We start from the raw sequence: 13083 nt of genomic DNA on the forward strand, positions 1-13083 counted from the left end.
CCTTACCATCAACATTCTGCACTAGTGAGATTTGTTACAGTGAATGAACAATTATACATCATTATCAACTAAAGTCCATAGTTTATGATGTGGGAAACAAAGGCAAATGAAAAATTAAATTCCTTTACTGCCTACAGCCCACTGACAAAGCCTTGAAACAGGTGCCTCAATGATGACACTTTGCTAAGGGCAAAAGGCAGTCTTAGCTTAACATTTTCCCAACCCCTCAGGATCCTGTATGTCTACTTTAACATATAAAAATCCCTTTGGAAGCTTCCTTTATATCTTACCCCCCCCCCGCCCACCCTCAAGATATATGTTGGCAATCATACTCCAAGCTTATGGCCTCCTGATATACATCTGAAGGGTGTCATGACTGAGTTTTTACTAAACAGTAATAAATGATCTTTTCCCAACAACAGGCAGCCCCCTCAGGATCCTGAAAACCTTGTTTCCAAAACACCTTAGAGACTTAGACTATCCCTAAACTCTCCCAATCTGAAGGTATATAATCAGTCACCCATCACAACCCCAGTGCAGCTCTTTCTGCCCATGGGTCCTGTCCCTGTGCTTTAATAAAACCACCTTTTTGCACTGAAGACATCTCAAGAATTGTCTCTTGGCCATAGGCTCTGAACCCCAACATTTCCACATCAGTTTACGCTAGGATTTACTCTTTGTATTATACACTCCATGAGTTTTGACAAATGTGTAATGACATATATCCACCAGTACACTGTAGTATCATACACAATAGTTTCACTGCCCTAAAAATTGTGTTCTGCCAATGCACCCCTCCCTTCTTTCAACCATTGGCAGCCACTTTTACTGTCTCCATAATTTTGCATTTTCCAGAATGTCATATACTTGGAATCATGCAGTATGAAGCCTTTTCAGATTGGCTTCTCTCACTTAGTGAATGTGCATTTAAAGTTTCTCCATATCATTTCATGGCTTAATGTCCCATTTCTTCTTAGTGCTGAATATTCCATTTGTATCAATGTACCATAGTTTATTTACCTAATCACCTGTCAGAAGACATCTTTATTACTTCCAAGTTTTGGCATAAAGCTGCTATAAACATAAATGGGCAAGTTTCTGTGTGGGCACAGTTTTCTACCATTGGGGGTAGTAGTTACCTAGGAACATGATTCCTGGATTGTATTATAACAGTATGTCTAGTTTTATAAGAAAATGCCAAAATGTCTTCCACAGTGACACAGAGTATGTTTAAACTTCATTTTGTGAGATTAAAACACTGTTTTTTATTAATGTAATGTATACACGTGATATATTTTGAAAAAATACATAAAAATATAAAGATACAAATCACCCACAAATAACTATTTTGCCATATATCCTTTTTTCATGTATGAATGAAAATTTCTAAGAGTAGAATAGAATACTTGATCAAACATTATCTTTTTAAGGTTCCTGATTTACTTTTTTTAAAGATTTAAAAAAAATTTTTAAGTAATCTCTACATCCAACATGGGGCTTGAAGTCACCCCAAGACACCCCAAGGCTCCTGATTTATAACACCCAATGTCCTCCAGAAAGTAGTACCATTCTACAAGAAAGTCCTCACTGCATCTTGGTCAGTATTACATATTAGTCAACATTTTCTGATTTGGTGATGAAACAATATCCTCTTGTTTAAATTAGTATTTCTTTCTTATTAATGAAAGAACATCTCCATGTGCATATTTAGTCTTTTGCATTGTTCCAAAGGCAGACTTTCTAATATATTTCTCCTTAAGCCCTGATTTGCCTAGTATGCATTATTTGCGCTTATGAAAAAATATAGGTATCTGGTGAGGTGGAGCGCAGTTACCCCAATGTTTAATCAACGTAAACTGGTTCTAAAGATGAGAAGGTTACAGATTCAAATCTAATATGAAAGCCATTAGTTCACATTTCCTGAGTGAACCACATCTACTCCATGATCATAAAGATAAGTGAAAATAGCTTTCTTGGCAGGTGGAAAGCTCTTCTCCTGTTGCCTGAAAATAGAATCAAAAGAAACCGGAGGGCAAAAGTTTCAGTAGGTTTGAGTACGGGATTACATCAAAACAGCAAGCATCTCCTTCGAGCCGGAGTCGAACCAGCGACCTAAGGATAACAGCAGACGTCGTTCCTCTACAGTCCTCCGCTCTACCAACTGAGCTATCGAAGGGCGCGACTTCTGCGCGTTACTGTAGATTTTTGTGGATATAGTACCAGCTAGCGAGAAGTCTGGCTTCTTTGTATTTGAGATTCAGACTAAGACTGAAGCTCGTCAAGTCCCCAGAGTCGAATCTATAATAACTCGAATCCCAGGAGTAGCCTGGGGCGTAGGAAGCAGACTCTGAGTCGGAGAAAGTGAGTATGGAAGCAGAGCAGAAGCCCGATTGGGGTTTATCTACCTAGTTTCTGGCCTAAGCTGGCCGATTAACCCACGAACCAGTTCTCCAGGAGCGCAGGAGAAACTGGGCGCCCGGCTGGTGCACTTGGGAGGTGTGCCGGACTCCACCCCGCCGGGGGTCACTCCTATCAATGGGCCCGAGCTGATTTGCTCTCTTCCTCAAATACGGAGGTGTGGACTCTGCCAACCCATCCAGTCTTCTAGCAGAAACTTGAGGAATCTGGTTCCTCTCCTACTTACCGAAAGGTACACACACACATTGTCTTTTCCTTGGGATCCCAGGAGCTCCGGTTCTATAACCCTCCGTCCCAGATCTCCAGGATCTGATTTTACCAAAAAGATTACACAGTGCTTCCCCCGCCCCCCTCTTCCCCCATCAAGACTGGGTCAAGAAGTAGACAAAAACGGAGAATGACGTTGTGGGAAAACAAGCACCCGCCTAAGGCTCCAGCGAGATTTGAACTCGCGACCCCTGGTTTACAAGACCAGTGCTCTAACCCCTGAGCTATGGAGCCGCCCTACAGGTCCATTTTTACCGTTGTATCCCTTGTTTTAAAAACTGCAGCCAAACTGGCTTTTACATCTAAACAAAATTTAATAGATAAATCTAAATGAAAACAAATTCGTTTTGAAGGAAGCATCTTCAAACAAGAGAATGACTAAGAAACGTGTTCCTGACTAGGCCTAAACTCGAATGTAGGTCTCTAGAAGACCACCGGTAGAGCCCATAGCACAGGCTCCTCAGCCTCAGTCCTAACAAGTCACTGAGCTCCGCCAACACCCGGGCTTCCAGTGAGCCCTGGGGTAAAGTGGGGTAGGGTGAGGGCTCCTTACAGAAGAGGATGCAAGATATGTCCGCGACCTCATGTCTCCCATCTGCTTGGACTCATAAATTTTTTTTTTTTTTTTAATGGAGATGGTTTTCTCTAAGCACAGTTCATACCCTTCGGACCCTCAGAATTTGGGGACCGCCACAGTGAAGGCGCCAAGGCATCCAGACATCCCTCGCCCCCTCCCCAAGCCTTTCAGCGGAATCAGACCCCGCCACAGTCGATCTGGACCTGAGACTCCTCCAGGTTTCCTGAAGCAGACGCTGGCTAAAAGAGTGTAACCCTCTCCTCGGTCCTTTAACGCTCTTCGCTAACAACGTGGACTCCCCCGAGGCAGCTTCTCTCTGGGCCTCCAGGCTCTCCTGAAGTCCAGAACAAATACAAAGTGGAGACTCATGAAAGGATTGGAAAGGGAACGCTCCTTTTTTCCTTTTCTCTCCTCTGGTCTCAGCCCGCCCAGGAGTCTGGGGCCTGGTTCAGGAGATTCAGTAGCTATTTACCCAGTGTGCCAGAAATGTGCTCAGCACAGGGTAGACAGTGTGACCAGGGCAGACAAGCTAGAGCCCAAGAACATCGTTCCCTTTGCAGAAAGCACTGCAGAGCAAGGACAACGCCCTCCCTTCCCTTTCCACCCACCATCTTCTGGGTGATAGAGAAGCAGGAGGGTCCAGCCTTCTCAAAAAGACGGTATGGAAAGGACAACTCTTCCCCAAGGTCACCTTATGCCCACCCTTGAAGGGTGCCTTAAATCTAGACCTAAAACACAACGTTTATTAAATAAAGCTGAAAGGAACAAGCAAAAGCAAGCTCAGTGGACTAAAGCAGTAGTTTTGGGATTTGACTCCAAGGGGGGGGGGGCATAGTGTCGAGCTCCTCTGTTGGTCCTGGAGGTAACCTTTGCCTCTTAGTGAACTCGGTGGTTCCTATTTTTACTGTGTCCTTACACCTTGGTGCGCCTGCGATGGTTCTGGTCCTAACCCTGTAAGCAACCAGACCCCACCTCAGGAGGGTCCGCGGACAGACTCGCAGCTCAACCTGAGCTCCATAATGAACATTCCTATCTCTGGGACGCTGTGGCTCAGATTCCTTCGAATGCGCTCATTGATATTCTTGGGGTCTGGAAAAAATCAGTGGGCTTACGAGAAGCGTCAAAAACGGTCCAGTAGTGTGATGCAACAAACGAGGATGAATGATCATTCCAAGAGAGGAAAGCCCACCTTCAGGGCTGGCTCGTTGGTCTAGTGGTATGATTCTCGCTTTGGGTGCGAGAGGTCCCGGGTTCAAATCCCGGACGAGCCCTGTTCCTTTTGGTTTTTTTTTTTCCTTCTCTTCCCCGTCCTTTTAGAGCCAAATACAGCTAATACAACCCAAGCTTAAGTCCACCTAGGCTGAGGTCCGTTCCAACCTGGACCTGTTTCGAGATCAGCTTGCGAGCAAGTTGGACACTTCTGTGGACCGATGCAAGGACAATGAAGATGCTACGGTGAGCCAAGGGTTTCATGAGATAGGGGTGCCCCAGTCTGGCTCTGACAGGCTCTTTTGTCAGGAGTAGCTTGCTCCGGCAGTGTTTAGCGAGGCACATTTCGCGGGAAAAAACTCGTGCAATTCTCACTACAGCATTTCACACGGAAGAGAGTGGTACCTGGAGGTGTGCTGGGATCACAATACCGGGCCAGAACCCTCTTCCTGGGGCCACTGGTCCCCTGCAGTGATGCCTGGGCGGTGCGGAATCTAGCACCCGCCTGGGAGCAGCCGCGCGGTTAGGAGCGCGGCTGAGCTCTTGGTTGCGGACACCGTCTGCCGCACAGTCACAAGTGCCCTGGAAATCTTCCCAATAATGCAAAGTTACGGCCTGGGGACCCTTGGGCTCCAAAGGCTCAGACATCCGTTCTATTCAAAGAGAGCATAACTGAATTTTTTCCAAGACTCAATATAACCTAGTGATAGTAGTCTTGCCATTTCTAGCAAGAATCCACGAGCCCCGTTGGTATTCTTTGATTGCTTACCTGGAAAGCCAGCCGGCTGTAGTGTGAGGTGTCTACCTGAAACCTTAAGAGTATGGTTGATTCCGGCTTGTAGAAGTGGCCCAAACCTGTCAACTGTTGGAATGATAGGCCTTCAAGCCTATTTATCTTCCCAAACTGCTTGTACACTGGGAATCTTCGAGTTTCTGACTGACTCCATCATATTTGTCCTTTCCGGAGTTGTTAGGTTATGTGGCCAGGCAAGAATAAAGAGTTTTGTGATTGGTTATTGGATGACGGGAAAAGAAAGAGTAGAATTTTCCAGGATGCCCTGACTTCCAGTTGGTTGTCCTGTCAGAAATGCGATACACCTCGCCTGGGCTTTGTTGTGTTTGATGTATTTGCTACTGGGGAGATGCACAGTAGGAATCTGGATATAAAGGCATGGGGTTCCAGAGAAAGATTCAAACTAAAGGAAGGAATTTTAGGAATTAAAAACATCGTAATTGTATATATGGTGACGGGTGGTAGCTACGTTTGTGGTGAGCACAATATAATGTATAGAGTTATTGAATCACTGTGTTGTACACCTGAAACTAATGTAATATTGGGTTTCAACTATACTTCAATTAAACACGCACACACATACACACGGTGGCGGTTAATGTTGCCTTGGCTAAAAATGTGCAGGGAAGAGCATTCGCAGAGAAAGAATTTAAGAACCAGCCCTGGTGATCATCAGTGTTTAAAAAGTTGGGAATGGAATCCAGTGAGTAGAAGAACTAGAGAAGGAAACCTCCTGACAGTCACTTGTTCTGACAGCTGATTTGGTTACTCAGGGGCTGTTGACAGCCTTTACCAGCATTTAAAACAGAAAGTATAGGGAAGATGACAGAGCTGGGTGGGTTGAAGAATGAGGGGGAAAGTGTGGCCATGTAGGTAAAGAATTCTTTGTAGGAGCTTGGCTGTGAAGGGGAAGGCCTAGTCCTTTCACATGTTTGGCTCAAAGGTCTTAGGGGTAGTTCGTGATTATTTAGTGAGTCCTTGTCTTTCCCTGCCCTTAAAGGTTCCTTGGGTTATCAAGAACTTGTAAGGACTTTTAAGACCAGCACACATGAAAGTGGCACTATTACTGCTCCTATTACTGTGTAGAAGGCAGGAATACTGGTTGGGCTGACAATCAAGACAGGAGGAACTCAGCAGCACTGGAACAAAGGCAGAAAGGAGCAAATTAAAGGGGGATGATAGCTCACAGCCTGAGGAGGGAGGTAAAAGAAGGAAAGCCAGTTCTGAAAAAGCAGAAATAGGTGTAAGATAATCTTAGGTGGGAGAGAAGTGCGGGTTTCAGAACCCAAATAATGGTTATATTAACTGAAGTTCCTAACGGTCTAAGTCTGCTTTTCATTGTTTATCTGTTTACTCTTAGAGTCCTGATTGCTTGTGTTTTATAATATAACTGCCTTTTAAAAAAATAATATTGATTTGTGGGAGCTGGTGTGGGCCTTTAGTACTCTCCACTATTATGAACATGACCTGTCCCCCTTGAATCATGCAAAAGGGTCCACAGCAAATCACCAGTGAGCATGACTATTTGATACATATTTAACCCTTATGTAATCTGTGCTTTCAAAAAATAATGTGATGAGATTTTGCTGTGTTCCAAATTATCAGGTACTCTTCTGATTGGCAAGAAAGCAAACTCAGGTATGACCCAGTTTCTGTCTTCATTTTTAAAAATAATGGGGATACAGGGAAAATGGGGGCTGATTACCAGAGAAAATGTATCAGGATTCAAAGTGGAATCACTATAAGTGATGAAGCATAAGATCCATTATAAGAATTATTGATATAATTTATCCACTTAAAATACACAAATGTGGTTTTTTACATATTTGCATATTTTCAGATTAATGTAATCAATTTTACAGCATTTTTGTCACTCCCAAAAAACCCCATTATACCCAATTAAAAGTCACTCCTCATTTCCTCCCATCCCTCTCCTGCAGCCCAGGGCAACTACTAATCTACTTTCTCTCTATACAGATTTGCCTATTCTGGATACTTTAGGTGAGTGGAATCATACAATGTATAGTCTTTTATGACTGGCTTCTTTCACTTAGCATTAAGTTTTTAAGATTCATCCATGTTGTAGCATGTATCAATACTTCATTCCTTTTTGTGAAGCAATATTCTGTTGTATGGATATACCACGTTTAATGTATCCATTCATCAGTTGATGGGCACTTGAGTTGTTTCCACTCTTGGCATTATAATGCTGCTATGAATGTCATGTCCAAGTTTTTGTGTGGACACAAAAATTTTCATTTCTCCTGGGCATATACCTAGAAGTGGAATTGATGAGTCATATGTAACACTATGCTTAAACTTTTGAGGAGCTGCCATACTGTTTTCTAACGTGGGAATTTACATTCCCAATTTATGAGTGTTCCAATTTTTCACATCTTCATCAGTACTTATTATTATGTCTTTTCCATTATAACCATCTTAGCAGGTAGGAAGTGGTCCCTCATTGTGGTTTCATTTGATTTCCCTCATGACTAATAATGCTGAGTTTCACGTATTTATTGACTATTTGTATAAATTCCTTGGAGAAATGTCTCTTCATATCATTTTGAGGTTTATATTTATACTGCCTATGAACATTAAAAATATTAAAATATTAAAAATTTTAAAAACATTAAAAATATTTGTGTCATCTGGGAAAATGGGAATAATGTTATATTAATGTATTAGTTTGCAGTGTCCCAGATGACACAAATATTTTTAATGTTTTTTTATAATCCTTATTTTTTTAATTAAGTTTTTGTTTTAACTCTAGTGTAGTTAACATACAGTGTTATATTAGTTTCAGGTGTACAATATAGTGATTCAACAATTCTGTACATCACTCAGTGCTTATCACAAGTGCACTCCTTAATCCCCATCACCTATTTCACCCATCGCCCCACCCACCTGCCCTCTGGTAACCCCAGATGACACAAATTTTATGTAGCAAGGCAGAGCTTCCGTTGAGAATTTTCAAGGATGACTTTTTCCTAGAGGCAGAAAAATTTGTTGATTGCTGCAAGGGAAATTTTTTCTAGTCTACTGTTAATAACCCTCTAAGGGCTCTAGCTACATGTGAGAGGTTCAGTTTCTAATAGTCACTGGAGTGGGCTGAGTGTGGGAATGAGTACTAACACTCAAGCTGCTGAATACTTGAGTTCAGCATCTCTCTCAGGGCTGTGGCTATCATCTGCTCATGAGTCTTTAATTCATTCAGCAAATTTTTCTTGGTTACATTCAATGGACCAGGCTCTGTTTTAGGTGTTGGAAATACATTCTTATTTTCAGCGTCCTCTTAATTTGTGATTTCTAGAAATAACTTTACAACTTAGCTAATGTTTAATAGCTTTATTGAAGTGGATACACCTGCAAAACAAAACAAAGTAGCTGGAAATGTGGACAGAAAACCAGGCAAGTGCAGTCCCAGGGAAACCAAAGAACAAAACTATATTCAATACAAGTCCAAGATCAGTTGTGCGAAGTGCTGTTGAGATTAAGATGAAGAGTAAAAAATTCATGGGGCACGTTGGTGGCTCAGTTGGTTAAGTGTCTAACTTTGGCTCAGGTCATGATCTTCATGATCTTCATGATCTCCATGATCTTGTAGTTTGTGAGTTCAAGCCCTGCATGGGGCTCTGTGCTGACAGCTCAGAGCCTGGAGCCTACTTCAGATTCTGTGTCTCACTCTCTCCCTGCCTCTCATTCTCTCCCACCTCCCCCCTCTCCCCACCCCACTCAAAACTAAACATTAGAAAAAAAAATTTTTTTAAGAGTAAAAAATTCCTATGGAACAGGGACTTGTAAAGTAAGATTGAAAAAATAAAATCACAGATTGCTCCCTAGTACAATTTTTATTGTGATATTTCCATTCTTTTTTTTTATATATATATAAAATTTATTGACAAATTGGTTTCCATACAACACCCAGTGCTCATCCCAAAAGGTGCCCTCCTCAATACCCATCACCCACCCTCCCCTCCCTTCCACCCCCCATCAACCCTCAGTTTGTTCTCAGTTTTTAACAGTCTCTTATGCTTTGGCTCTCTCCCACTCTAACCTCTTTTTTTTTTTTCCATTCTTAATCACATTCAATTACCTAATATTTGTTCTTATGCTTTGTTAGTAAAATGTCATTTTGTCAGACCCACTTTTAAATTTTACAATGGTCTATTATATTTTGACCCACAGTCATATATATATTACTTTTATTTTTATTTATTAATATAATTTTATTATATATTATAATATTTATACCTATATAGTCTGTGAGTTCCTTGATGGCAGAGATCATGTATTTGTACTTCTCCATACCAACTTATTTCCCAGAATATGTTATTCGATAAACTTTTATTGAATTGAGTCCAAAGTCATTTCCTACAATAAAATAATTTTGAAAATAGATGGTTTAACACACTTTATTGCCAAAATATGGGAGTGGTTCCTTCCAAAAATATCATAAACTGTGATACGAATTCCTCTCTTTGGTCAGTGTCTGGGATTGGCTGAAGGTTTTTAGGCTTCATGAAATTAGGTAGATTTTAAGGTAATAAATAGTTCATCTGCTCTCTGGGCAGCGCTCCTAGATCACTCCTGAAGAATTCTTTTTCTCTCTCAAACCACTGGTCATTCCTTCCATCCCTTTTGTTTTCACTCAGAAATCTTTGGGGATTGAATTATTTAGTGTGTGTTTGTGTGTATTATTAATAGAACTAGATGAAAGCATTACTATTTCCAGAGCCCACTGAAGCTTTATGGCTATCTCTTTGCATGCTAATGCTCAGCTTGCCAATGTTGAGGTTGATGTGCTGTTTCTATCTATATGGTGTCTGTGTATACAAACACACTCTAACATGGAATTAATCCTTATTTAATGAATGACAGCCTCTGAACATTTCTTTAACAAGAAAATACTAGAGAGGGTAAATCAGTTTTCATATAATTTCCAATGTTGTTTTATAAGCCCCTTTGTCATCCCCATTCCTTTGCATTATTACTTGTCTCTCAGTCTTCCCCTCTAAAATCAAAGCTGCATGAGGTGAGGAACCATTTCTTGTTCCTATGAGCATATATCACTATATATGATATATAGCATATGTCAGATGCCTAAAAGACCTTTGCGGAGCAAATGAATAAATAAATGGAAAAAAAAATAAGTGAATGAAGAAATAAGTGAATATTTGTCCAGGATTTCCAGGGGTACCACAAATATGAATCTTCACTCCCTTTCAAATATCTAGTGAAGTACATAAAACGTACCACAAAGTCTAGTTCCTGACAGGTACAGCAATAGTTGACATTTGTAATTCTTTGATATTAAAGGTCCTTGTCCCAATTCCAATTTTACTAAAAACAAAACAAGACTGAACACAACAGATATAAGGATATAAAAAGTGGACAAAGGAAAGGAACACAATCCAGTGAAAAAATGAGTGATATCTTTAAATCATCTTTATAATAAAGTGCAAATTAGAAAACCACATTAAATGCTAATATTCATGAACTTTCTCTTGGATCTGCTTTTGCAAAGACACTGGGATTACTGTGGGGAAGTGCATAAGTCCCTTACTCAGTTTGCTTTACCTCTTTTCCACCTGACAGTAAATGCAATGTTTTCCATAAAGTGTATACAAAAATACACAGGTAATCTATTTATTTTATTTTTATTTATTTTTAAGATTATAAAGAAATTTTTCTTAAAATTCTTGTTTTTCATAAATAACCAAAAGATACTACTGAAAATTTTAATCAGTTTTTAACTTTTGGCAAAGGTCACATAGATCTCCCAAGAATTGGATTAAAACTGTGGATCTTCTTCCCAGACAAATGCATATGAAGTCAAATACATAAAATTTAAATAGTAAGGCAGCTTATAAATTTTCTGAACTCCATCCTTAGACTCCCTGGTGACCATGGACTCTTAGGTTAAGATCTCACTGGCTGGAGGATCTTATGATGTAATGATGGTATTGATCATGATATATCAATAATAATATGGGGGTATGTATGAGATAGAATCAAGAAATTTTGCCTGAAGGAGAAGAAGGGTAGACTTGATGACTTTGGAATTCTTTTGGGATTACAGAATTTGGTCATTTGGTGATGTCCATGATAACCACAGGAAAAAGAATGACAATGGAGAAGACTTGGACTTATGACTGGTTATTACATCCCCCTTCACTTTCACTTCACTCCTTCCTACTGAAACTCTTAGGAAGCAAAAGTTCCCCCCAAAAGCCTGCTACCACTTTCCTAAACATATCCTTCAAAGCTTCCTTGACTCGCTCATTGCGTAAGGCATAGATGAATGGATTCATCAGTGGTGTCACAAATGTTGTTACCACTGTCACTGCCCAGTTAGTATCCACAGAGCCACTCTGTGATGGTCGCACATAAAGAAAAATGGCACTTCCATAGAAGAGGGTCACCACCATCAAGTGGGAGGTACAGGTAGAGAAGGCCCTCTGTCGGCCTGAAACAGAGGGGATGCGCAGGACAGCCAGAACTATGTGACCATAGGACACAGCAGTAATCATCAGTGAGGATATAATGACGAGAAAGGCCAGTACAAAATCTGTTTCCTCCAGCTTCTCGGTGTCGGTGCATGCCAGGCGGAGCAGTGGACCACTATCACAGAAGAAGTGCTGCACCATGGCGTCCTGTTCACAGAAAGGAAGTAAGGCCACAGCCACTGTGGGGCCAAGCACAGGGAAAAGTCCCCCCATCCAGCAGGCCAAGGTCACCCGAAAGCACACAGTGCCATTCATGAGCAACGGGTAGTGCAGAGGGTGACAGATGGCCAGGTAGCGATCCACAGACATGGCAGCCAACAGCAGGAACTCCGAGGCCCCAAGAAAGAAGTAGAAATAGAACTGGGTAATACATGCAGCAAAGGAAATAGTGTGTTGCCTTGATAGGAAATTGCTCAGCATCTTGGGAATGATGACAGAAGTGAGCAAGATCTCTAGGCAGGACAAGTTACCCAGAAAGAAGTACATAGGAGTCTGCAGGCGAGTGTCAGCTCCTACCACTCCAACAATCAACACGTTGCCTGTTAGAGTCAGCAGATAGACGAGAAGGAAGACAGAAAACAGTTCTGCTTTTGTGCTGTTGAGATTTGGGAAACCTTCCAGGATGAACTCTGTAACACCAATGCTCTGGTTCCCCCCAGGAACCATTATCTTTCCCACCTGTGCAACAACATGAACATGATTGTGGTGAGGACACGTCATCTCCAGAACAATCCTGAAACTTATTTTATCGTGATATGGCACACACTTCCCCACTTTCTCCAACCACTGTTAATATCTGAAGAACCTGAGGTCCTCATCTAATTACTTTTAAAGCTGGAGAAGATTTTCCAGAAAGGGTGGCAAAAACTTAGATATGAAAATGCCAGGAGTCTCCTTCTCAGATCTTAAATAGTGATGCCCCATTGTTATAATACTGATATCATTGAGTATATGAGTTGGACAAAAATATCAAAAACTTATTTCATGAAGAATATGATTCCCATTCTACCAGGATCAGGACTTGAGCCAGACTGCCTGGTTTTGAATTCCATTATCTCCATTTACTAGCCGAGTAGCCTCAGAAAAGTTACTTAACCACTTCTGCGCTCCTCAATTGTAAACCGCTAAAAGAAGCAAGTTAAATGAGAGTGCAAAGGATTCAAAAGAGTTTCTAGATCTTAGTCGACAAACACTGTGGTATAGAAACCCCTGTAAGTTAGGGCACCAGACTCTAGGCTTGACTTGCCATTTGCCTTGGAAGGCGTTCAATGCATCCACCTCATTTGTCCTTGAACTGTTCAGCTATGAAA

At 41.3% G+C, this 13083-nt stretch overlaps 1 protein-coding gene and 3 non-coding genes across 4 annotated transcripts; 1 reads left to right on the plus strand and 3 right to left on the minus strand.

Moving 5' to 3' along the window:
• Positions 1-2084: 2084 nt before the first annotated feature.
• Positions 2085-2176, minus strand: TRNAY-GUA (transfer RNA tyrosine (anticodon GUA)). Its single transcript is given in 2 exon segments — positions 2085-2120; positions 2140-2176. It is a non-coding gene; the product is annotated as a tRNA-Tyr (tRNA).
• Positions 2177-2846: 670 nt separating this feature from the next.
• On the minus strand, positions 2847-2919 carry TRNAT-UGU (transfer RNA threonine (anticodon UGU)). Its single transcript has one exon. It is a non-coding gene; the product is annotated as a tRNA-Thr (tRNA).
• A 1542-nt stretch (positions 2920-4461) lies between these two features.
• Positions 4462-4533, plus strand: TRNAP-UGG (transfer RNA proline (anticodon UGG)). The gene has a single exon. It is a non-coding gene; the product is annotated as a tRNA-Pro (tRNA).
• Positions 4534-11449: 6916 nt separating this feature from the next.
• LOC124508283 (olfactory receptor 6S1) lies at positions 11450-12439 on the minus strand. The gene has a single exon (XM_047074681.1). It carries the CDS (start codon positions 12437-12439, stop codon positions 11450-11452), a length of 990 nt encoding a protein of 329 aa, XP_046930637.1.
• Between the last annotated feature and the right edge of the window lie 644 nt (positions 12440-13083).

Source organism: Lynx rufus, unplaced genomic scaffold (assembly GCF_022079265.1).
Source record: "Lynx rufus isolate CCGP_SWC_20201006 ecotype Redwood Valley unplaced genomic scaffold, mLynRuf1.p SCAF_13, whole genome shotgun sequence".
Taxonomy (NCBI): Eukaryota; Metazoa; Chordata; class Mammalia; order Carnivora; family Felidae; genus Lynx; species Lynx rufus.

What these genes read in the sequence shown, in the direction of transcription:
- LOC124508283 (XM_047074681.1), bottom strand. Translation starts at nt 12,439, where the DNA reads ATGGTTCCTGGGGGGAACCAGAGCATTGGTGTTACAGAGTTCATCCTG.